Here is a 24593-nt window from a genome sequence, read left to right as displayed (position 1 = left end):
GGTGGAACAATAATAACACTCTCCTTGAGTTAAATAGCCCATTATTTTACAGCACAGAGGTAACATTGTGCAAAAACTATTCATCATAATGTCACATACAGTATTATTGCTGCAATATTAAAGGTAACAGTGGAGGTAACCCCAGTTAAAGTCGTCATAATAATAATAATCATCATAATAATCATGATAATAACTATACACGACTCCAATTAAAACAAGATAACAAGACACAAATAACGATAAAAATGTATATATTTTTTAAAGAGACAACATCAAATAAAAGCAAAAAAAGGGTCTTAAGAAGTGATTTAAAAGAGTTCATTGATTCAGCGAGCATTATCTCATGAGGCAGCAGAGACAGCCGAGAGGCCCTGATGGCAAAAGCACGGTCACCTTTAGGTTTGATCCTCACTTTGGAATGGCCAGAAAGGCTGCAAACTGGTTCATATGGGGTCAACGTCCTTGCTTATAGCTTGGAGCCTGACCCAGACATGCTTTAAAGGTGATCAGTAAAACCTTAAATCCAATTCTAAATGGAACCGGCCTCGTCGGCAGAAAACAAATATTGGTGATCAAAGAGAGACAGCCAGGACTGGGTAGTTTTGATGTTGCCTGTTAAAACCAGTAAGAATCTTGGTTGCTGCACTCTGAACTAGTTGTAATTCAAGTTATTTAGTTATTTCAGCACTAACAACACACATATATTGTATATATACTGTATACACCACAATATATTGGTGTTTGTCAGTAAAGATTATGAGCATTATGAATACACAAGGATTCTAACATCTAACAATCTATTGGGTGCATTTAACAGTAGTGTTACTATATTAAACGTGATCGACACTTTGGTTGAAGTGAAGATCAATACTAGCCTGGAAACCAGACGAATCTGCCAAACGTATGTCTCATTTGCGCTAAATGCCAGGCTACAATACATGAATACCTGGTCAAAATAAAAAATATACAAGTTATTTGAATGCATTTATAGCACTTAGTTGCATTTCTTCTTTCTCTACAAAAGAAATACCACTATGTTATTCTATTCATTCAGAAATACCAGTGGCAGGAGAACTAAAATACTTCACAATAAAGTGGTAAAATTAATTGAAAGAGAGAATCCAAATGTTTAAAAGCACGCTTTGGAGTGTAGTCCAATCAACACATAAGCATATGCCTGTTTTACCTGTGCGGTGAAACATCCCAGGATCTGATGTACAAGTAAATGCACCAGATGAGAAAAAGAAAGCTCATAAGACAACTGAAGAATACTCTAACTCAAACTGATTCATCCATCTAGATCTCCCCTACTTTTTCCTCTCTTCTTTTTTGAAGATCAAGCAATGGTAAAAAGTTGAATAATTCTGCCTCTTTGATCTGCACACACAAGTGAGAGTTCATTTCCATTTTTGATTTTTTTTTCTCTCCCTCCTTTCTGTATGAGTGCCAGCATCAAGATTTACCTTGGTGTGCAAATGTGCTGGAATAGGTTAAAAGGAAATCTCGCTGCTCTCTCAAAGCACAAGTGCAGATGTTATGAAGTTAATTAAAAATTTAGCAATTCGTTTCTCCCGTCCCAATTTAGGCTGCATCAAATACAAGAAAACAGACGGGAAAATGACTTATGAGAGAAGTCCGTGCCGTCTGTCTTTTTACATGTATGGTAACGTCAACAAGGAGGAACACATCTGTAATGTAAAATTCGGGATGATGTACCAGTCCTTTACACTTTTTACAATTCTTCACACAGGGTGTATCATTAATACCTGTATTCAGTCCTGTAAATGTATATTTTACACACGGAAAACAATTCTTTCAATGTTAAATTAGGATTATAATCCATCATTAAAAGCTGATAAACTATTTTGTTGTCCAAAAACATTGTCAATTAAGATCTATATTTATAGCTCTATCATTACCACATATGGAATTCCCTTATTCCTAGTTCTCCTTATTTGTAAGGGTGACCTGTGATGTTGCTGAAAGATCAGATAAGTCCAGTCAGTTATCATCTGGTTTCCCAAAGACATTTCCCACCGCCTGCCTCATTTAGAAGACAACAGCGATAAACGCCCCCACCTCCCCACCTTCATCTACCAATCTTCCCAACAAGTAACCTGGTTTTATCCGTGTTTACTAAAATTGCATCAGTATGTTGACATAGGCCCTGTATCTTCTACTAACTCTTCGATCTCCTCCCAAATAATAGTGCCATCCACAGAAAGGATGTCAAGTCTCAAGGTGCTGCCCACCCCTCTCCACTCCCCCCTGTGTGGATGATGCTCCAGGACGGTAGCATGGGGGGGGGGGGGGGGGGGGGGTTTGGGGGGGGGGGGGGGTCTGCGCAGGTGTTGCAGCTGCATTCGTACATAATTCTTTTCTGTGCGAGCAGTGCTCAGTGTTAGCCTCTCTGTGCTGCTTCCCCCCAGTGGGACCCCTCCTCCACTGAGTGATATTACAAGCGGCAGCCGCGCGCCTCTGATCTACATGCGCTGAGCTCCCTCCTGGTCCTGGGTGAATAGCGCTTGACTTGTTCAATTTGTTTAGAAGCCGCGTTCGACGCTTTGAAGCCACACATTTTAGCATAAATCATAACCTGTCTCCTTGCTCACAACTGCTTTGAAATGCAACATCTGCTTTTGAATCCCCTGCTTTACAATTAGTTAGGCAACATCAATAGATTGACTCCCTATAATTTTTCTTGATAATGAACTGCTTTGTACACGTGCAAGGGCATTAGTGTTGGGCCCATTTGATTTTTTTCAAGGCCAAGGTCCTGAGACGGATCAATCTTCATCATCCTCACCACACCGGGGCAGTTTAAACTTCCTGAAGTGCTCGGCATGTTCTGGCTACAGTCAGACACACGTGTTAAATTGGGTTACCCTTCATGGTAACCTACTTAGGAAGTGTCATGGTTGTGGGGCATGTTACCGGGCCATGTTGTTTACTCTTTCATCACACACTTCAGGTTCCCTGTTTGTTGGTTTGTTTTGCAAAGCACAGCCTTCTGTTCAGCTGTGGGAAAAGTGCGGAATCAAAGTCCCGGAGAGCAGTTTGACGTTGACACTGATAAGCTTGGCCTGTCACTATCCATTTGTCTGAATGACATTGATGCTCAGGTTGGATCTCTAGAGGAGGCAGTACACATAGAATCCAGGTGCATATCGCTGCTGCTGCTGCTTCTGCTGCGCCGAAGAAAGAAAAGTGTGCTCTGTGCAAGTTTGCTTAATGAAGTTTGTACAGCTCTAAAGTAAATGTATTGAATAAGAGGAAATCATATTGGCAGGAGTTGTAGTTGCTCAATATACTGTACCGAAGTTCAAACTCTCCAAAGCCGATCCATCAGTTAGAAAACTCTCATCAGGTACATTAAGAATTCTTTTTGCAGGTTGAAGGGAAAAACAACAATCCCAAAGATTTTATTTTCAAAGGCAAGCACTTGATCAGTAGTCATCAATTAAACTTACTGAGGTGCAAATTACACCACAAGGATTAGATGAAAGAGCCTCTGTGTCATTTTCTCCCCTCCTCCTCAAAGCTTGGCTTGGTTTGCAGTACACACAAACAGCCGGCTGATCCCTGGCATGGTGGTGACAGGGTGACACTTCCCCTCACATTACGCAGGCTGGGCTGACTGAGGGGCTTAACAGATAGTGGCATCACAGGCGTACATTTACAAATAAATCTAGTGCTCTGGCTGTGCGGCACTCCTCTGCACATGTAGCCCTTGTATCTCTGTTCCTGCTTTGCATTTCTGATTTCAGCTGGAGCCTTGCCATAAGATACAGTTACCATACCGATGTGAGTCCCTCTTTCAAGATGGCATTTTGGGGCTTCCTTGGTAATATTTATGAAATGGGATCCATGGCTTCTTAGGTATACTACAGGCCTTCTGCACACATTACAATTTTATTCAACAAAGTAATTTTCTCCTGTGAGGTTAAACAGGATTAAACATGATCACAATAGAGAACATTCGTGAGAATCCATGCTTTTGATAACTCGTGTGACTTTCTTCCCATTTCCTCCTGGAGTCAGTCCCATCTGAGTACAGTAGTTAAGATCAGACACCAATATCCCTGTGACAGGTGCTCACATCCCCCACAGCCACTGAACAAAGCTATAAGATCAATTGGCAGGGGTCCCTGCATGCTACAATACCCACATTGAATTGATGGCTGTAAATGATATTGTCAAGTGTTACAGCTAATTATTTACCTCTGTTCATCTTTGTCTAAACGCGTTTGGAGATGCTTCATGACGGATAATCCCATTGTTTCTTTTTTCCTTTTGTCTCTGCGTTTGCTTTTTTATTATTCATTTTATGTGGCATTGTACAGACAGGCAATTGTAGGGAATTCATCTTTTTAGGGAATTTACACAGCAACCCCTATGAATAAACAATTCATTTTTTCCTGGTAAATTAGTTATCATTAATTTTATATGTTGTGTTGGGGATATGTATTAACATAAACGCATCCGGCTCAGAAAGGATGCGTTTTTTATTATACAGCAATCAGAATTAACATTGTTGGCCAAACATGTTGACTGTGTTTGTCAAGATACAAGTATACACATAAAACTAAAGACAGATAAGCAGTCAAATTATAGCTATTGGGTAACAGAAAATACATTAAAAAATACAAAAATGCTTTCCCATGCATTGCATTTTCAATTATTTTTCATGGGAATTTATTTTCTGCTATTTTACACATCCTCGTACCAGGTGCACGCTTCAATTGGTCACATTTTTTAAAATATGGGGAATGTTGTGAATTGAAACTCAATTATTTGGATAGGTTTAAGAAAAGGTTTGTAAAGGAGGACAGAGAACAGGTTGCTCACTCACGTGGGGCCAGAGGCTTTTTGTTGACATCAATAAACGTGCCGCACAGACCAAAATAAGAAAATACGAAAATAGACACCATCACACACTTCTAGTGGGTCATCAATGATTGAGAGGGATTCATTTAGCATTAGTTTATACATAATTTTTTTTTTTTTGATAGTACAGCATGTTATACCTTTAAACAGGTAGACCTTTAGGGGCCTACTGGATGAAGTCAGTCCAACCTCCTCCCTACATTGACTCTAAACAGACTTTGATTAGAAACATGTTTGTAATAAATTAAAAACAAACATTATTCGGGACAAAATACATTTGCCTCAAAACATAATTGTGTGGTTAAGTTGTATGGGAATGTCATTTTGGGATAAGGCTGATTTATATTCATACATAAACAACAGCTATACAAACATATAGTATAACACATATAATATACATATAATGCATTATTTATATTGTCTGTACATATAAGATGACGCAACTGGTTAGCTTAGCTTAGTATAAAGCTTAAAAAAAAGGGGGCAAACAGCTAGCATTGCTCTGTCCAGAGGTAATAGGATTTGCCTACTATAATTTATACAGCTCACTAATTAATACATATATCTTGTTTGTTTAATTTAATGAAACCGTGAGGTTCCCAGGCAACAACTTAGGGAAGTTACTACTCCCAGCTAAGAAACACACACGCACAACCCCCCCCCCCCCCCCCACACACACACACACACACACACACAAACACACACACACACACACACACACAAAAGGGCTAGCTGTTCTGTTGCTCCTTCTGTTTTCATTCTTTATGTTAAGCTAACAAGCTGTTGCCTCCAACTTCATACTGACCACCTAAGAGAGGCATCAATATTCCCATCTAAGTCTCAGCGAGAAAGTGAACAAGTTAATTTCCCCAAATGTTGAAATATTCCTTTAACTGGCTATAAATGACTCCATTTATTTCTCTTTAACAGTGTGCTGTAAACCATACTTGGGGTTTTGCTAGTAGCAGTGTCACATATTATCTCTTGATTGACTACACATCTTTTCATGCAACTTTGCCACAAGTCTCTTTTTCAGATCAAACGCCATATTTTATAGGCCGAAACCTTCAAAGCATGTCATATCCTGTCGAGATGATGAAATGATTATGAAGCACTATGAAAGTGACATTTGGCAGATGGACTGCATTCATCTTTATCACTGCAGAGTTCCTGTACTACTTTCCTTTGATAAAACATGAAACACATCCTCTGCTCAGATTTCCAGTCTGTGACAAGTGTTTTAGCTCCAGCACTGAAATATAAGTGTGAATCTTGAGTCTATTAAACAAAAAGTTCATGTCAGTTTTGTGCTTTCCTTTTGTGATATGAAATTGCCAGGCAACACAGCAGTTTGTTGATCAAAATCTGTTGTGTGATAAAAAAACAAATTGCATTAACTTCGGCTGCCATACACAAGAGTTTAGTAGATTACATAGGCAGAGTAAAGGGAATTTCAGTTCATTTTATATAACATTGCCACAAAGGTGAAAAAGGCAATGATTTCTTCAATCCATTTCTTTTACATGTACTTCCCAAACAACCTCCATCTTCCCTGGATCTCTTTTTCTCTCTTCCCCCTTTCGTCTTTCGTCTCAGGGAGTATGGGTGCATGTCAAGTGATTGTTGAATTGAAATATTGATGTGGAGTATCAAAGCGTGGCATAGCACTCCTGTGTTTCCAGAACTAACCACGAAGCGCTTTGATCAGATACTCCTGTGATCTGACTTCTGAAGTTGTTAAGAGTGCTGGAAAACAAAATGCAAACAAACTTCAAGTGCTCTTGGTATTGATAAAAGTTTTCTTTGACAAGAGGAGATGCTTGCTGTCTGCCCAAGACTGGAGATTTTGGGGTTTTCGTACATGCTAATGGACAAGAGATGAGGGAATTATTGTAGTTGTCTACTGCTCACTTCCCTAGCTTTGTAAACCGTAGTGCAGGAGTGGGACTCATCACAGAATCCTGTTGTGATTTCAAAGTACTCAAGTAATAACAAAAATATCGCAATTCTGGGATTTGTGCTATAATTTTTGTTAGCTTGTGGTTATCTGTTAGGATTTACCAGCTAATTTTGTAGCAAATAACAAAGCTCAACAATGAAGTAATAATAACTAATAATGGTAATATAATAATAATAATAATAATAATCAATAATGGTAATCAATAATGGTAATACAAATAATAATTACGTGAGATAATAAACTTAAACAAATAAAAAGTTATAATGCTTATCAAAAAATAATACATTTTTAATGTTTAAAGTGTTTTTGGAGATTGAAGTACTCTTCCCAGAAAAAAAGCATATTGGATAAGTGAATGATTTAATTGAGTTATTTCTCCATTCATTCCTAATTACATTTATTTTTTGATTAGTAGCAAAAGAAGACAGTTGTTTTCATCTGTTTTTCCATCACCTTATTAGGGACAAATAATGTTTCTTAGAAACAATTAATATGATATGTAGAAAGATATGAGGAGCAGAGGCCATTTTAAAGTTTGATGAGTTTTAATTCAACTTTCTGGAGAGGTAAACATGAAATATGATGGGAGCAAGTTTCAGTTTTCCTTCTCCACAATGACGTGGCAGAACTGAAGGGATAACATGTCATGACCAGTTTTGGGTAGCATTTCCTTTCAAAGTAACTTAAGGTACATTACAGGATCACTGCCATTAAAAGGTAACTTGTTACGTTACAGCCTTACCTAGTAACTTGTTAGAGTTCTTTTGTGTTGCCAATACAGCATTGTCACTGTGATGTTCTCGTCTTTTCACCCACAAATTCAAAATAATGTGAATACTTCCACAAAGTAAAGGCTTTCCTCTCTGCCATCTGCTAGCTGAGCTACACATGCACACTGACACCAGAGAAGGATTCAATACATTTCATTAGTATACAGCTACCCACCAAAAAGTGAGAAAAAGATTATTAAAAAATACAGTATATGTGATATGACGACATATAACGTCAAAATGCTGTATGTTTATTTTTTTCCGTCACAGTGATTCATTTGCTTTTTTGTTTTTGTTAATATTTAAAAATAACGGATTGAAGAAGAAAAAAAATCAATGATAACTTGAATTGCAAAGCCAACATGTTACGTTAACCTACTCATCACATCGTCGTTCACGCTGGTCGTGACTGAGGTGAAATGTTCGTGATCGATTTGATTTGCAAACTCTCCAATGGGCTAATAAGCAGGGCACATATACGGTTAATCAATATGCCTGATTCTAAACGTCGAACTCTCTTCAATATATGTCTCCGTCCCTACCTCTAAAACAGAGACACTGACTCAATAGGAAACAGGATAGAGACTCCTGAATGAGGTATCAAATTGTTGCACTGTAAAGTCCAGCTGCTGGTGTTGCTCCTCATCCCACTGAAACTGAGTGTCATGGTAATTACGCACCATCTTGTCCTGTCTTGGATTGCTGAATGGTTAAAGAGTGAAGCACTACAGTTAGCAGCAGGCTTCTACATGCTGTCTGTCTCATCCATTAGGCCACATTTGTCACATGAGGGTCATTGAGTCGGCACGGTGCTGTAAAATTGGCTTTTTGACATGGCCACCAGTACAAAAGCCGCTCTCCTCTGTGGCTGCTCTTTTCTTGTGCAGATGGTCAAGACAGCTGGGACAATTTAGTGATCTGAGGCTTTTAAACTGCCCCCCAGGCATGATAAAAAAAACAGCTTGAGTAGCCACTTGCATATTCTACATTCAGAGTTTAAGATAATGTCTGCAACAAAAACAGCACCATTTGTTTGTTTTTTTACAGTAAGCAAAAGGACTAAAAACTCTTCCAGGATTGTGAGATTTCAGAACATTAAACTATCACAAAAAGCCCTGTAGAGTTTTAATGTCTGTTCGTTTTTTCTTGATGTATTTTATGTTTTGGAAATAGGTGCATGAGAGTTTCTGCATCGCCTTGTTGGGACTTAGCCCGTGTTAGTTTTGAAGATGAATTTTTCTGGTAGCCACCCAGTCAGAGCAGCCTGCAATGTAATGTATGACAGAGAGGGCCTGATTACCGGCAATCTCACCAGCTGTTTAATGAACACAGGGACCTCTTTCTCTGGAAATGAGTTTTCCCTTGAAAACTGTGGAAGCCGTATCCAGGTCTATTTAAATGAGGTAACATGGGGAAGGTAAGCACCACCACATGAGCATTGTTTTCACAGTTCAAAGTGAGGAGAGAGTACTTTGCACTTCAAAGCCACTCATCTGGGAGGCAGTACAGTGGGGGTGGGGTGGCGTGGGGGAGAGGGGACAGGAAATAAGAATCAGGGTAATTAACAACTTCTGCTCTGTAATAAACCAGAGACATAAACCCTCCAAGATACACTCCTATTTTCATGTCCTCCGTGCTCTTTTCCTTTACTACTGTTTTCTTTCATCCTAAATGTTCTCTTTAATTTAGAATTAGACTATTTTCCTCAATGCTCATGGATTTACATCACATGTATTGATATTTGCATTGGGGATTTGTATAATACATACATATATTTATTGTTTTAACTGCTTTATGGACCTGCATATGTTTATCCTGAAATCAATTTTGTTGCATTTGTATTTCAAGCCAAATGCATTAGGGATCAACTGGACTATTATCACTTATTATTTTTTGCCTTGTCGCTTTTGCTAAAATATCTAATAATAATAATAATAATAATAACAATAATGATATAAACTAATAAAATACTAAACATTATTGTTACTATATTTTAAAAATTCCCGATTTTCCGATATTTTCAGTCTTGTCCCCATTCAAACAAACACTATCTTTGTGATTTATTAGCAGGCTCCAGTCTGCAGTCTGCACATCATTGCGAGTCTGGAGAAATCTTTTGTTTCAAGCTGAGGTGTCTCTCTGTCAAGGACATAATATAAACTGCACTCTGTCTGCTCTGTTCTCACACCAATCATTTAAAAAAAGACTGAACCAATTGTTACAGTTTAGCAATTACCTTCATTGTCTTTCATTCATTTTGTTTTAAATCTGTAAAGTCTAACAATTACAACAAAGTGGAATACAAGAACATTTACACTTCTGTTGAAACGTAATTAAAAAGTATACATTTTCAAGTTAATTTATTTCTCCTTTTTATCTGGCTCCTCCTTGAGGTATGTTTATTTAAGGATCACAGTCTGTGAAACAGGGAGAAGCAGATAAGTAAGGAACCAGGAATTTACATGAGAAACAGGTTCCCAGCCTGGATTTAAACTCTTAACATTGTAATGGTGAACAGAGTTACAGAATGAGATTAAGCCTCAATCTGCATTTAATGGAGCAGATCTGAAGCGTCCCCTACTTGAACTCTGAAATGTGAGAATGTCACACAGGGCAGCCTATTTGACATGTCACCCACTGGTGAGAACTCTGAGGCTTTGATTGAGTTTTATCAATTAGTTTTGTGAGGGAAAATGCTGTTACTGTCTTGGTGTGTCAGCCTCACCTCACGCCTGGCAGGCCGGGGAGCTGCCAGCAGCAAACAAAAAAGTTTGTTATGTGTCATCTGGAGAAAACGAATAATCAAACAGTGAATTAAATCACCTCCAACCTACTATCTACATATTTATGCATCCCTGTAAAAAAAAAAACAACATCTACTTATGCATGGTTTGCTGCTCTTGAGCTGAATCATGCACATTAACCCCAGCTTTACATTGTAAAATGCCACATTGAACTAAATAAAAAGTGCATGTGGATGTATTGTTACCTCTCTGACATAACGCTTTGGTGTTTAGTTTTTGTTGCAATGAGTGATGCAAGCTGTATGATGACAACAAGGAAATGTATAAACTACTTTTCTATTTTCCTGTAAAATAAATATTTTTTGATATTGCTGGTTGTTTGTCTTGATGATTGCTGACTGGAGATCATAGTTTGCCCACATTTTCATTCAGAACTGCATCACTGATTGTTGCCAAAAATATAAAAAATCATGCATTTACTATATTTACTTGACTTCCCACAGTGGAGTTGAAGCAGTATGCAAATACTCCCAGAGTGGAAGATATTTTGACTAAGCTGGCTATATTAAACTTAGATCTTTTTACAGACTAAGCATTTTTTTTGTTGTGCAAACTGTGGTCCTAAGTGTAGAAATTGAAAGTTGCTGAAACATTAAATGTTTACACTTTGCTTTTTTTTTTTTTAAAAAAAGACAATCTTGCAGTTGTGTTTGAAATTTAAAGAAGTGGAACATATATCGATGTCCTGATAAGTTCAAATAGACTCTCAAATGTAGATATCACAGGAAACCTCTTATCATGCCTTCTCTTTTTTCTTTTCTCACAACAATTGGAGGAGGAGTCAGCTCTTGGGGTCAGCATTTGGTTGAAATGAGTGAAATTATGAGTAGCCCACCCCTTCAGCTAACAACCCCCCTCCCTCCTTCCACCCTCACATCTCCTCTCTATTGACTCGCTCTCCTGCATCATACTGGAGACCCCGTTGAGAGGATCTTTTCTCTCTATAAAGAGAAGATGCAGCTCATGCGCTTTTGAGATGATCGCAAGGATTTACTGCTGCGCCTCTCTGCCCCTAACTTCAGACGGTCATCCTCGGCTGCCTCGACACCAAAATATCTGGACTGCTGAGCGCAATTACAGTATTTACCTCGTGGAATGAGGGACATTTAAATGACGCTGGACTTTCCTAGGCACCTCCGCCAAAGTGTCTGAGTCATCCGAGACTCGAATGTGAGCATCTTTTTTCTTCTGCGCTCTGTAGTTGAGACTTCGTGCGTCGTCGCCTCTCGGCGTAGTTTGTGTTACAGGTGCGTGGAGGAGCGCGAGGACAGATGGCTGCGCTGGCGATTCAAAGGACTGACAACTTTTTACACACCTTTTTACAGGTTCGTTATATAATTGTCTTTTGGTGACGCATTGCACTGAGATGTATTTAGTTCCTTTGTGGTGGTGAAAGCCACTCGGCAATTTGTGCGTAATGAATGAATATGGTTCAATTCATCCATCTGTGTAACCACAAGTAAACTTGTCAAAGTGGTAAAATTATTTTCAAAAAAAACGGGAAAGCAAAATAAAAAGATAGAAGTACTATCAGGACAATGGTAATTAAATGTTTAAATTTGATAATATGTTTAAACTCTTGGATTATACAAATTGCCAATATCTGAATGCTCTATTATGGTGTAATTAAAAAGAAAGTATTTATTTAAATGAATGAACATTCAAAACTTTTAGTTTTCTTCAAAGTGGCTTATGATGTGTGTTTGTGTATCACCTCACAGGACCGGACGCCCAGCTCCTCTCCAGAGGGAGCACCCAACGCCCTCTCCTTCCTGGCCACCACCTGTAGCCAGGCCTGGCAGGTGGGGGGCACCATGGGCTCAGAAGGCTCCCAGTTCCCCTATGAAAGCACCGTCAGTTCCACATCAGGAATGTTTCAGCTCTGGAGCAATGACATGGCGCCCAGCACAGCCCTCAGCACACACCAGATGACCTTCACGGTGCCCAAGGTCCAGTTCTCCGGACACATGCAGCCCAGTCTGAGTCACCATCACCATCACCCCCATCACCACCACCACCACCATGAGCTGCCTCTCACCCCTCCGGCCGAACCTCCCTCTTCCTACTCCTTTGAACTCTCCCCTGTCAAAGTGCTGTCTTCACAGCCACAGGCCACTGGCCCCTACTACCCTCAGCACAACAGTATGGGACAAAACTTCCCCAGCTTCCTCCAGAACTCCTCAACCAGGCATCACCTGCCTGGAGGCCATGTGGATGAAGGGCAGCAATGGTGGAGCCTACCCCAAACCAACGCCACCCCCAATAGTCATCCCTTCTCCATAGGCAGACAGCTGGTTTTGGGCCACCAGCCCCAGATAGCTGCTCTTCTCCAAGGCACCTCCAAGGGCCTGCTGAGCTCCACACGCCGCTGTCGCCGCTGCAAATGCCCCAACTGCCAGGCAAATGGCGGGGGTTTAGAGTTTGGAAAGAAGAGACTGCACATCTGCCACATCCCAGAGTGTGGCAAAGTGTACAAGAAGACCTCTCACCTCAAGGCACATCTGCGCTGGCACGCCGGGGAGAGGCCCTTCATCTGTAACTGGCTCTTTTGCGGTAAAAGCTTCACCCGTTCAGACGAGCTACAGCGACACCTCCGCACACACACCGGAGAGAAGCGATTCGGGTGCCAGCAGTGCGGCAAGAGGTTCATGAGGAGTGACCACCTCTCCAAACACGTCAAGACCCATCAGACCAGGAAAAGCCGGTCTGGGCAGCCGTCACAGAGCACGGACCCCCTGCTCACCAATATCAAGAGAGAGTAGTCTCTGTGGTCCATCATTCAAACATAATAATCAACAATGAACAGACTGTGACTTACACTTACTGCTATAGGTTTGCACTAGAGCGTGAGCATCAAGCTCCCAGAACACCATCTATCGTCAAAGCACCACGTTTGACTTCAAGTAGTACCATTTAAAATATATTTAGAGACCATTTTTAATAAAAGTAATTGTGTGCTGGTTGAGGCAAGGCATCTTTAAAGAATACTTGAAGCATTTTTCAGTGATATTGTGAGAGTTTTACTTTCCGAAGAGATTTCACAACAAAACTGATTTTATGCCTTTAACAATCAACGATTTGTTTAAATTACCACGGATGTGAACATTTAAAAAAATGCCAGCGTTCATTTTGTAAATATTTTGTGAACGATGGGGCAGACATGGGAGAAATTCTGCAAGGGTCACCTTAAAATGTTGTCCATATTTTCATGTTGAAATAAATGTATGCCTTATTACAGCTAAATGTTGCTGTATAAAAAAATATAATTTCCGCTCTAGAAAACAGGCTCAGAAAAGAAGGATGCTTCTGTTGCTGTTGATAATTAGATTTTTATTTCAAAGCTTATTTTGTCAGCTTCAAGGTAGGGATCTTTTTTTTAAATGTAAGTCTTTGATCCTCAGATTTATCTTGTCTGCTCTTAAGCAGTGATGTGAAGCACCATTGATAAAGATTAGCGAACATTTTAAATGTTTAAATTCTTTGTAAATTATGTATAAATATCATTAGCAATTTTATTGGGGTTATGGCCGCATGTAAATTTTAATAAACATTGTCCTTGCTGAAACATTCTCACTTGTTTCTTATGTATTGACGACTCAATTTAAAGTAAATATCTACGACTGACAGTGAGAATTAATGCTTTGCTCTTAGCTTATTCAGTAAATGTGTGAATTTGCCGATGCCCCGGAGATCCCTGTAATCTAACAATTTATTGAAATGATAATTTGAGGCATTCCGAATATAAATGCTGCTCATTGTGCTGTTGGTGTGAAGGAAGACGATCCTAAAGAAGCCCTAACATGGTGGGCTGTTCAAAGATGTTCACACCTCAAAGTAAATACTCAATCCATTGATGGGGCTGTTTGTCTCTCCTGCTATAATCAAGTTCACAGTCATGTGGCTTTTAATGAGTGTTTTCTTTCTCTCAATGGAAAAGATTGAGTCAACAGATGCAACAGAGGGCACTGGCGAGGAATTCCCTGTGAATGGGACCCCTGTTGTTGCTGAGACCCCCTCAGTGGTGACAGGAACTCCCTTTGATTTTGCACCCTTGTGAAAGTTAATACCCCCCCCCACCCCCCAGCCTCCATATATCACAGCCGTGTTACGATCGGCCCTACTTTACTGCCCAGAATGGGGCTTTATTCAGAGGCCAGCCAACCAGATGTCTGCTCATCCAGGGGTTTCTTCTCTTTGTTTTTTTATCTTGTTTGAACTTTCTGCATGGGGGGATGCTGCAGCAAGCAAAATGCTTTGCCTTTGTGTTCCTCAGAGGTTCCCAAAAGTGGAGTCTGAGACTTTCCATGGAGTCTGTAGGAAAAATAATACTTATTTCAATGGTGGGAAGTAAATACGTATATTTACTCAAGTACTGCACTTAATCACAATTTTTAGGTGCTTAATTTAACTAGTATTTTCATTTTATTCTACTTTATACTGCTACTGAATATTTACTTCAATTTATGGTACATGCTATCAACTAATAGATTATAATGCATTATTTCAAATTAATTTTCACAGCAGTATATATTGATCACAATGAACTCCTCCTTTACCAGCAACATTAAAGTGATAAACACATTAATGAATCACAAATTATAATCCAATAATATAATATATATTATTCTGAAATGGGTCATTCTGTATAAGGAGTACTTTTTGTATTTTAGGTTTTACATAAATAAGGTTTTGAATGCAGGACTTTTACTTGTAACATAGTATATCTGCACTACTTTCTACTTCTGTGGTATTAATACTTTAACTTGGGTAAAAGTTCTGAGTACTTTTTCCATCATTGCTTTAGTTGCACTAGTTGAATTAATAAGAAACAAGCACACTGTGAGAACGCTTAAGGATGACCGTATACATCGTCATAAGGAGTAAAAAGCACTTCCAGTGAATATCCACCCACAATACAGCAGAGAAACATCTCTTTGGACATTAAAATACAGTTATTTTAATCAATAGAGATTCTGTAGAGAAGCACAAACACTGCGCTCAGTTTCAAAAAGACACTTTTATTTGATATTATACAACAGTTTCTACTCAGTCAAACATGGCATTAACCAACCCTCTCCTGGTTTATGTCCTTGCTTTTGGTTCTCTGAAGTGGTATTACTTTGTGTTAAAGAAAAACTGCCCGATCAGTATAACACACGCCAGTTCACATTAACTGCAGGTTCTGTGAGTTGGTTCCTTTCACGTAATGTAGTGTAACCTTTCAGTTTATTTTGTGCAATTTATTATTATTTCGGACAGATTATTGAGCAGCTTTTGCTTCATTGTGAGCACTGAAATATGAGGCCTATTGATCTTTGGTGCAGCTGTATGAGCTAACTAAACTGGAAGTGAAGGCCTTGTGGGGACCTCTACTGGCCACAGAGTAGAACTGACCTGATATTGACAGGTGCAGCCTACTTCTACTCCGCTATCCTCTTTTTGTCGCTAAGCAGATACAGTCCAGATAGTAATACAGATATCTACAATTGTTTTTGTAAGAGTAGCGGCAAACTGAACTATAAGTTACAGCATGAAACATTGTGAGTGGTGAGCTGCTGTTTTTGGCACTGTTGTCTGAGGATGCGGGAGCATGCAGAGTCAGCGTCACTCTGTTTGTCCGGTAACATATTATCCTTCATTTTAACCAACTGAAACGGTAACACTTCTTGGCATACCTGGGTCATTCTTCATCTTACAAATGGAAATGTATGGTTGCATTTATGGTATGTACTGTACAGTATTTAGTCCATTAGGGCAAAAGCTAACAGAGATTATAGAAATTGGTGCACAGCCTTTACATGACAACAGGGCAATAATGAAACAATTCATATTCGTTTAACTTAAACCGATGCCCCCAAAAGTGCACTACTTCGGCCTGGAAAGAAAGATCTGTGTAAAGAAGCATTGTGTCAGTTAATCACCAAGGAGATGTTGCATGCAGCACTTTGGGTCAGCACAGCAGTCCCTTTGAATGCACCTACTGTAACTTGCAACTCCTCTGGAGTTGCCCAAAGAGCAGAAAGTATTCCGAAGTGACGTCATACCCACAGAAAACCTCCAGGGGGCTCCCTCACTCCTTTTTTGTCCGGATCAAACAAGGGCCGGTCAAACAGAATAAGAGAGCACACAGGGGCTCTCAACACTGTGGCAAGAAAGAAAGTTCTTCACTTTCAGTTGAAAGTCGAGTGAGTTAAGTCTCTGTGGCATGATCACATCAAGTGTTCTGCCTTTCCCGTTTTTGTCGACACAAACAGCAGTTGTCAGCAGGGGAATGACAGTATTAATGTAGCTGTACTTGTCTTCACAATGGGGCAACAGAAAAAAAAAAAAGCTTTATCAAGGAAATTTACCAGAGAGTACAAGAGGAGCCACTTCCACTCCTTGCACACTCCACACTCTCATGCACTCAAACACACCCGCACATCGTTGCATAAACATACATTCAGGCACACACGTAACTCCAGTGACCGCCCCAATTAGGAATGAATATTTCGTCTTCAAACAAATTCCCCTTGCCCTTTGAAAGAGAGAAGAGTGTACAAACTCTCAAAAAGGTAAAAAGCAGAAATTGTCATACCACTGAGTGTCCATCGAGCCCAGTAACATCCCACTGGGTGCTGTCCATGTGCACTCAAGTTGCCCAAGGCTAGTCACCTCCCACTGAATGGCTCTCTAAAAACAGGAGCAAAGTCATTTTATAGTTGCAGCTCATAATTCCTTCATATATTCCTTCAGTTTCCTTCATTATCCTCCAGAAATCTTGACGGAACCAGTTAAGGGTCCATCCTGGCATAAACAGACAGTAGACAAGCCTTCTTGTCTCCACAGCTGTGGCATTAGCTGCTGTCCTTCTAACTCAGGAGACAGATAGCATCAGGGTTCATAGGTCATCCTCAGCGAGCTGAGCCAGGTTGCTAGGGCGACGTCCAGCTGAGGGGCCCGACAGTGGAGCCTGACTCCCAGCATCAGCAGCCTGACCTCTTCGGCAGCCCTCTACTGCTCTCTGCTGGGGATAGAGGGGAAATCCATCAGTACTTCACTCACATATCTATTAATAAAACTATATTTTCACTGACCAACAAGAACAGTATCAGTCAGTATATCATGTGATTTTTTTTTCATTTACAGCCGCAGTTTAAAAATGCATCAGTCCAAGTTCCATGTAATCATTCCAGTACCAGTATGATAAACAATTATCTGGCTTTGATAATAATCTCTCTCTCTCTGTCTCTGAATTCCTCGTCTGGCTCAGCCTACTTCCTGTTTATTATGTGCCAAGCCCATCTAGCCTGAGTAAACAAAGAGAGAGGAGGATAACAACAAGTTGCTGGCCTGTCAACACCACCTAACTGAGGACAACAGCCCAGTGATGACAGAAGGAGACGTCACTAATGGTAATGTAAAGCCCAACAACAGGATGATCCAATAATTGACTGCCAGATGGTTAAAACTTCAAAGGGCAGAGAGGACTGAAATGGAAAATGTTGTATTTTGTGTAAAACATGTGGGAATTTCCTTTCATTGTATTCAACTGACTGAAAACGATCAATTTCCTTCCGAAAAATCCAAATTTTTAGTGATTCCTTTTTCATCCAACAGGGGGAGAAAAAGCTCCTCTTATGACTCACAAATCCCTTCACTTTATGTGTGTCTAAATAAATGGTTGCCATTTACAAGTCTTTCATCTTTTAATGACCCTTAATGAGCACATTGGAATTGCTGTAAGATGTTGTACAATGGCCTATTATTTCTTTGATGGTTAGCTTCCTGTGGCTAATGTTTTGTCATTTATTTCCCCAATGCTGGTGTTGAATAATGACTACTATAGAACCCACAAGCAAATTTCAGCTTTGGTTACATTTTAAATGTAACATTGAGGTTCCCATATAGACAGCACGGTATAAGAATGCATGCATATACGCTACCTGTGCACTTTGTGTGGTGGGTGTGTACAGCCCATTTGACACAGCTTGACAGTTTGGCTGATCGGTGAAGCCCAGTTGAACATGTGACGCAGAAACAGTGTGGGAGTCAGCAGGGCATGGCTGGACCACAGTGGGCTGCAGATGCAAACAACAAGGTCACTCACCAACACTGTAGTGCATGCACACAGTACCTTTTGCTGTTCATCCCATTTTTTCCACAGACTTGTCCCACAGCCAAAAAAAAGCTTAAGAGATAAGCAGACCTGGTGTCTCAGGTGTCTCATAAATAGAAATACTGCGTTTGAGTGGGTAGTTATTGCAGAAAAGTGTCGCAGTATAGGGCAGACAAAGAGACAGCTAAAGAAACCTACATCCCGCAGTGAGTATGTCTCGCTGGGTCCTTGAACCTGGCCTTGGCTGGGCAGGTAGAGCGTGGGCAGGGAGGTGTTGTGAGAGTGAAGGGAGGGCAGCTTATGACGGTCAATAGAGGCGGAGGAGTGCGGCCGCAGGGCACTGGCAGCAGACAGAGGGGGCCTCATGCAACGGCCCAGGCTATTAGACTTGCTCTCTCGTCGCTGGTACTCAATAGGTGACTGTAAGGCTGAAAGACACAGAGGATATAGCATGTGGATTCAGCATTTATGTTGCCAGTAACACTTTACATTAATAAGCATTATATGGAGATTTACATAGTGTAGCTACAAGCACATAGGGCATTTAGGTTTTTTAATGTAAAGCGGTGGTGGATTGTAATTAAGTACAATTATAAGTACTATACTTAGTTACAAATTTAAGGTATTTGTACCTTACTTGAGTATATTCTTTACTTTCTACATTTACTACTCCAGTACTTTCAGAAGGAAATACTGTTGTTTTTACTTCACTACAATTATCTGACAGCTTTAGTTATTAGTTACTTTACAAACTAAGACTTTTTGTTCACTTAACATACTTATACTAGCTTTTAAAATTTGACCAAAAAAACAATAAAATAAGTAAAGAATCAAAAGGTCCGATTCTGAAGGTTATGTTTACTAACAGCAATATTTTCTACATATAATACCTCTAAGCAAAGAATCTATGTACTTCCATCACTGATGGACAGTGTTTGTCAACAATTTCTAAGTTACTCAGCTGGGGCTTACCGTTGAGGAAGTTGCGCTGGCTTTCCAAGATCTGAACCACGTCATTGAACCAGGCCCTGCAGATCTCAGGGGAGGACGCCTGCAACTGGAAGCGCACCACACTCCCGTCAGGGTTGCGTGATGTCAGCACAAAGCGGGCGTCATCGCTGTCCACACTGGGCTCCATCCCCAGGCAGCTCACCTGGAACATATCACATCTGATCAGCATCTGTGAGGAGTCCGTACTGCCAAGTTGTTTGTTAAATACTTTACTAACACATGCAAACTTCTAGCAGGTGCCTGCTCTGGGATTATATAACTGATTCAAACAAGAATTAGGGTGGTGTGAATCTGTTGTGTAACATATAACCTGGGGAGGAAAACACACTCTTTGGTATTTGTTTTTGCTTAAACATCCTGTGTAGCTGATCTGAGTTCACTGAGGCCAGGCATCCACCCACCTTGATGCTGTTTTTAAAGATGTATCCAGGGAGCGAGAAACCTTTCTTCCTGTCGATTGGCTCACTGAAGATGACCAGCTGCTCAAACAGGAAGATCCGTCTTTCCTTGGCTCGGGACAAGAAGCCAGTGTCCTGCTCAGTCACAGTGAAGGTGTCTTGCTGCAGCAGTTTCCCCTGAGCTGTGATCTTCCCCTGGTACCACAACAAAGATAAACACAACAGACTGAGGAAGTGGTTACGGTTTGACTTTTTTGGGCTGAACAGTTGGCACGAGAAATGTTTTGAAGACTTTAAAGGATGGTCTAAATTCCTGAGACGTACCTCGAAGCCTTGTAGTCTGCCCACATTCATCATGTCATTGCAGCGTTTTGGCACAAAGCACATCACTTCTACTGCTTTCTGTTAAAAAGACCAAACTGAGTTTATTAGGAATACTAATGATAAGCATTTTTTAGCACACAAAAATTTCACTTTAAACCTCATATTTATGAATCAGGACACCCACCTCCAACTCCTTTGTGTCCATCCCAGCTTTAGTGTAATACTTCAGGAAGTCCTGCTCAAATAAACACAGCATGGTCACCAGAGCATTCCAGGTTTACTGCTCAAGAGTAAGGTGAGGACATCTGGAGGAGTATTTATGGGTGTTGAACTCACCTTTCATTTAAATGCCAAAGTTCAAAGTTTTAGATTTAGGCCAAGTTTTATACCAGGGATGTCATTTTATGATCATCTTCAAAGACTCTTTTACAAATGATTCATTATAAAGCCTATTGTAAGAATCTCAATATGCGAATTCCCTCTTCCTCTGGTTGGAAGGTGTGTCGTCACTGTTGTCAGTTTCTGGGATGTTATGTGTGTTTGTGTGTTTACAACACTGTGCCTGACCCTGCTGTGTCAGACATTGAACACCAGAGTGGTGTGTGTGTGTGTGTGTGTGTGTGTGTGTGTGTGTGTGTGTGTGTGTGTGTGTGTGTGTGTGTGTGTGTGTGTGTGTGTGTGTGTGTGTGTGTGTGTGTGTGTGTGTGTGTGTGTGTGTGTGTGTGTGTGTGTGTGTGTGTGTGTGTGTGTGTGTGTGTGTGTGTGTGTGTGTAGGTGTTTGTGTTGGTGTTGGTGTTGGTATTGGTTGTGTGATAAACAGCATAGCAGTGCCCTGTTTTTCACCTTGAGCAGCAGCTGGTACTTCATGATCCTCTGGACAGGTTTGATGAGCAGGTCGTTGAGCTGCAGCCTATGGCCCAGCTGCTGTCGCAACTCCTGACAGCGGAGACAGACACAACAACACGACACCAGTCAACATGACAACCGCAGCACAAAACACGGCAGCTAATGGCCAATATAATCCCTCTGAGATACTGTTTGTCTATCTGATGTTTACGGTCAACGAAAAGGAACCAATTACAATCTGAATATTAGAGCAGATGAAAAGACAACAACATGTATAATATATTATAGGAACAATTTAACATCCATGTATAATACAGTACTGATTAACTACAAGTCTGAGGGGCAGACGACCGGTGTATTATTGGTGTGCAAATGTTTGTCCTGAATCCATCAAAAAACTACTGTCATATTTTGATAATAATATAATTCAAATCTATTAGGTTAAAATTCAATTCAACATTTGCTTCGAAAATTAGCTTGATTATGTCCTCATATGTGAGAATTAGCTGGTTTTCATCTTTGAAAATGTACTAATAAATTAGACTTTTGGTCAAACAAGATGTCCCCTTCAGGAACTTTTCGACTTCAAATTTTCACTATTTTCTGACATTTATAGACTAAACATGAACTAAAAATAGATCAATTAATTGACACATTTATTACAGTATTTCTGATTTCTTATTTTCTGAATTGAATAAAGAATGACTCACCTCAAAGTAAGTCTCGATATACTCTGAAACGATATGTTCCGACTTGGGCTTGTTCTGACAGTATACAACGTACATATGCAGACGCCTCTCCTGCATTACAAACCAAACAAACATCTCATTACAAAATCATTAAGTTGAAACTTTGACACAAATCAGCCGCAAAATGAAACATACTTTTTACTTTGAGAAATATTAATCTTTAAAGGACCCCATTTTACGCTCATTTTCATGTTCTCACTTGTATTTTAGGTTTCTACTAGAACACGCTTACATGCTTTAATGTTCAATAGGGGAAAAAAGCGTGTCTGGGTCTTCCACATATGCACTCTCTGCTCATTGCAGCCTGGGAATGACTGTAACAGCAGTGTATCGGCACTTTCTACCTGTATATAGTCTAATAGTGACATTAGAAGTCCTGAATACAGGTTGTGTGCGTTTCTCTGTGTATTGAGCGTTTTGATACGTTCCCAGTATTTACAAACCACAGCGCTTGATCTGCTTTATAATCAAAAAAGACATGGAAATCAATTTTCTTTTACAATATGGGACCTTTAAATACATTACATGTAAATGAAAATGCCCCCAAAAAGTAATTGTAAACAACAACAATCAATGGCAGCGTCTCTGAGCAGAGCAATAATGATTAGTCTCAGAGTGCAGGGACCTTTGAAGCTGACGCTGTCTGGTTAGCGCTTACTCTTCTGTGACTAATTGGCATGGCGCTGCAGATGTGGCAGCCCTGTGCCTTTGAATGGAGGTACACGTAGATGAGCATCAGGTTATGTATAATTCACCCCGGTTACCCTCAGTGTAACCAGAGCCTTTTTAGAGACTGCAGATATAAAGCTGTACATAGCAACAAGCTGCATGGCTCTGTAACCTAGAGACCAGTGAGCTGCTCCACCTGAATATGGACATTGTGTAACAGTGCATAAGATGGCTGCATGTGAAATATGAGTGTTCCTTGTGCGGATCTGTCTACCAGCATCCAGCACACTGGTGTTGCTGCATGTTTATGTGTGTTTATATGTTGCAAGTGTGTAAATGAATGCACATGTTGCATATACTGCTCTTGTTAAAAGCAGATTGGGCTTTCTGCTTTTCATTAGGACCATGTTCCCAGTCTGCTTGTTTTCACAGTTTGACACCATGCTTAGATTTAGTTACAAGTTTCTTTATTCCCCCACAGGCTTTTTAAGTTGATTATCCAGTGGGCTGATTCTTATTGAATTGTTTAAAGAGCTACAGACATAGAGAGTGAATATAGTAAAAGAGACATTTAACTTAATCATCTTCAGACAAGAAGTAAAGACAAGTTGGTCAAATTACCTGTCATGTCTGCCAAGCCAGCATGTGCCACCACTTAACCAATATACATAAATCTAATTTTGCTTCCCGTATAAGCCCTGTGACCCTATACCATCTCTGGCCCTATTCTATTCTAAGAACTAATTATTTAACAGTGAAATCTTTCTTTGTGTGCATCGCTTTGCTTCGTTCTTGAGCAAGGATAAGTAGGAAGAAGTAGGTCGTTGTTTTGGGAGGAAAAAGCTATCATATCAAAGAGACTGAGCTAAGGGTTTGTTATTGTTCTTCATCTTATTTGTTGTCTTTTCTGATTGTTTTTTCCCTGGTGTTTCCTGATCGGTCCTGCCCAGACTGGGAATCAGCCAGTATGTTGTTCTTATGTGTGTGTGTGTGTGTGTGTGTGTGTGTGTGTGTGTGTGTGTGTGTGTGTGTGTGTGTGTGTGTGTGTGTGTGTGTGTGTGTGTGTGTGTGTGTGTGTGTGTGTGTGTAAAAACACAGCCTTGACTGAGACGTATCAGCAACATGGAAGTTGAAGGGGAATGAGAGAAGGGGGGGGGGGGGGGGTACAGTATAGGATAAATAGGAGCTCTGCATGTTTTCTTAGCTCTATTTACCCTCATGCCAAATAGCACAAGGAAGCAGACCCAGACACAGCCATTGTGTGTGTGTGTGTGTGTGTGTGTGTGTGTGTGTGTGTGTGTGTGTGTGTGTGTGTGTGTGTGTGTGTGTGTGTGTGTGTGTGTGTGTGTGTGTGTGTGTGTGTGCCACAGAAGTCATACTCACATGTTTAATAAAGAGTTGAGCCAGCCTCTCTGGCTCTGCTATACACTTCTCCAGCTCTCCCAGGAAGTAGCTACAAAGAGAACCCCCCCGCACACATGCACACACGCACACATGCACACACACACACGCACAAACGCACACAGGCATCCCCAAAACGGAAGGTCAGATATTTCTCCTGACCTATTGTTCTTCTGTCCCTCGTCCAGCCATAAACACAATACTCAGTGTTTGTCTTTCACATTGAATGCAACTGAAGCAATCATACATATTTTCCACTTTAAATGTATCTTAAATATATCAGGGACTTACTCTTTATGCCAGTCAAATATTTGGTGAATGTTCCCAAAAACAATCTTGTCTTTTCCCTTCATGTCCTCCGGTATACCTTTGGATTGCATTGTGGCCATGTAGCCCTGCAAGGAAATGACAGAGATGCTAACGTGTGTTCACACCCACAAAAACAACACCTGGCTCTGAATAACACCAGTAAATACAGCTACACACCATAACAATGAAACACCAGTTATTATTGAGGTTTTTATTACTACTTTCAGATGGCAAGAATTCTTCTCTGAATCAATATATCTCCCTCTTTTAAGGCACCCGGGAGAAGGATCACATTGCAAAATAATACTCTTCAAGCTTAAAATTCACAGAATCTGCTTAAGTCTGGAGATGGTGGGATGGAGGCAGA

General features: G+C 40.3%; 2 protein-coding genes across 3 annotated transcripts in view; one reads left to right on the top strand and one right to left on the bottom strand.

Moving 5' to 3' along the window:
• Positions 1-11662: 11662 nt before the first annotated feature.
• Positions 11663-13183, top strand: sp5l (Sp5 transcription factor-like; the record flags this gene model as incomplete). The annotated part of the gene is made up of 2 exons (XM_083920959.1): positions 11663-11746; positions 12143-13183. The coding sequence occupies exons 1-2, from the start codon at positions 11693-11695 to the stop codon at positions 13181-13183; spliced, it is 1095 nt and encodes a 364-aa protein (XP_083777085.1). The 5' UTR covers positions 11663-11692.
• A 2315-nt stretch (positions 13184-15498) lies between these two features.
• The window catches only part of arhgef25a (Rho guanine nucleotide exchange factor (GEF) 25a), a 35353-nt gene continuing 26258 nt past the window's right edge, over positions 15499-24593 (bottom strand). The window contains exons 6-16 of one of the 2 annotated variants that reach the window (XM_083920721.1): positions 24209-24312; positions 23900-23969; positions 21809-21898; positions 21096-21188; positions 20437-20487; positions 20253-20330; positions 19932-20123; positions 19492-19672; positions 18718-18947; positions 18347-18481; positions 15499-17427 (exon numbers count right to left, since the gene is read on the bottom strand). In XM_083920721.1, the coding sequence (XP_083776847.1) occupies positions 17302-17427; positions 18347-18481; positions 18718-18947; positions 19492-19672; positions 19932-20123; positions 20253-20330; positions 20437-20487; positions 21096-21188; positions 21809-21898; positions 23900-23969; positions 24209-24312 (1350 nt within the window). In that variant the 3' untranslated portion in view covers positions 15499-17301. The remainder of the gene's footprint in view (positions 17428-18346; positions 18482-18717; positions 18948-19491; positions 19673-19931; positions 20124-20252; positions 20331-20436; positions 20488-21095; positions 21189-21808; positions 21899-23899; positions 23970-24208; positions 24313-24593) is intronic. The other variant, XM_083920722.1, reaches the window with a different exon arrangement.

This window comes from Echiichthys vipera, assembly GCF_963691815.1.
Source record: "Echiichthys vipera genome assembly, chromosome: 9".
NCBI lineage: Eukaryota > Metazoa > Chordata > Actinopteri > Perciformes > Trachinidae > Echiichthys > Echiichthys vipera.
Note: the sequence above shows the minus strand (reverse complement) of the source record. Positions and strands in the feature narration are given on the sequence as shown.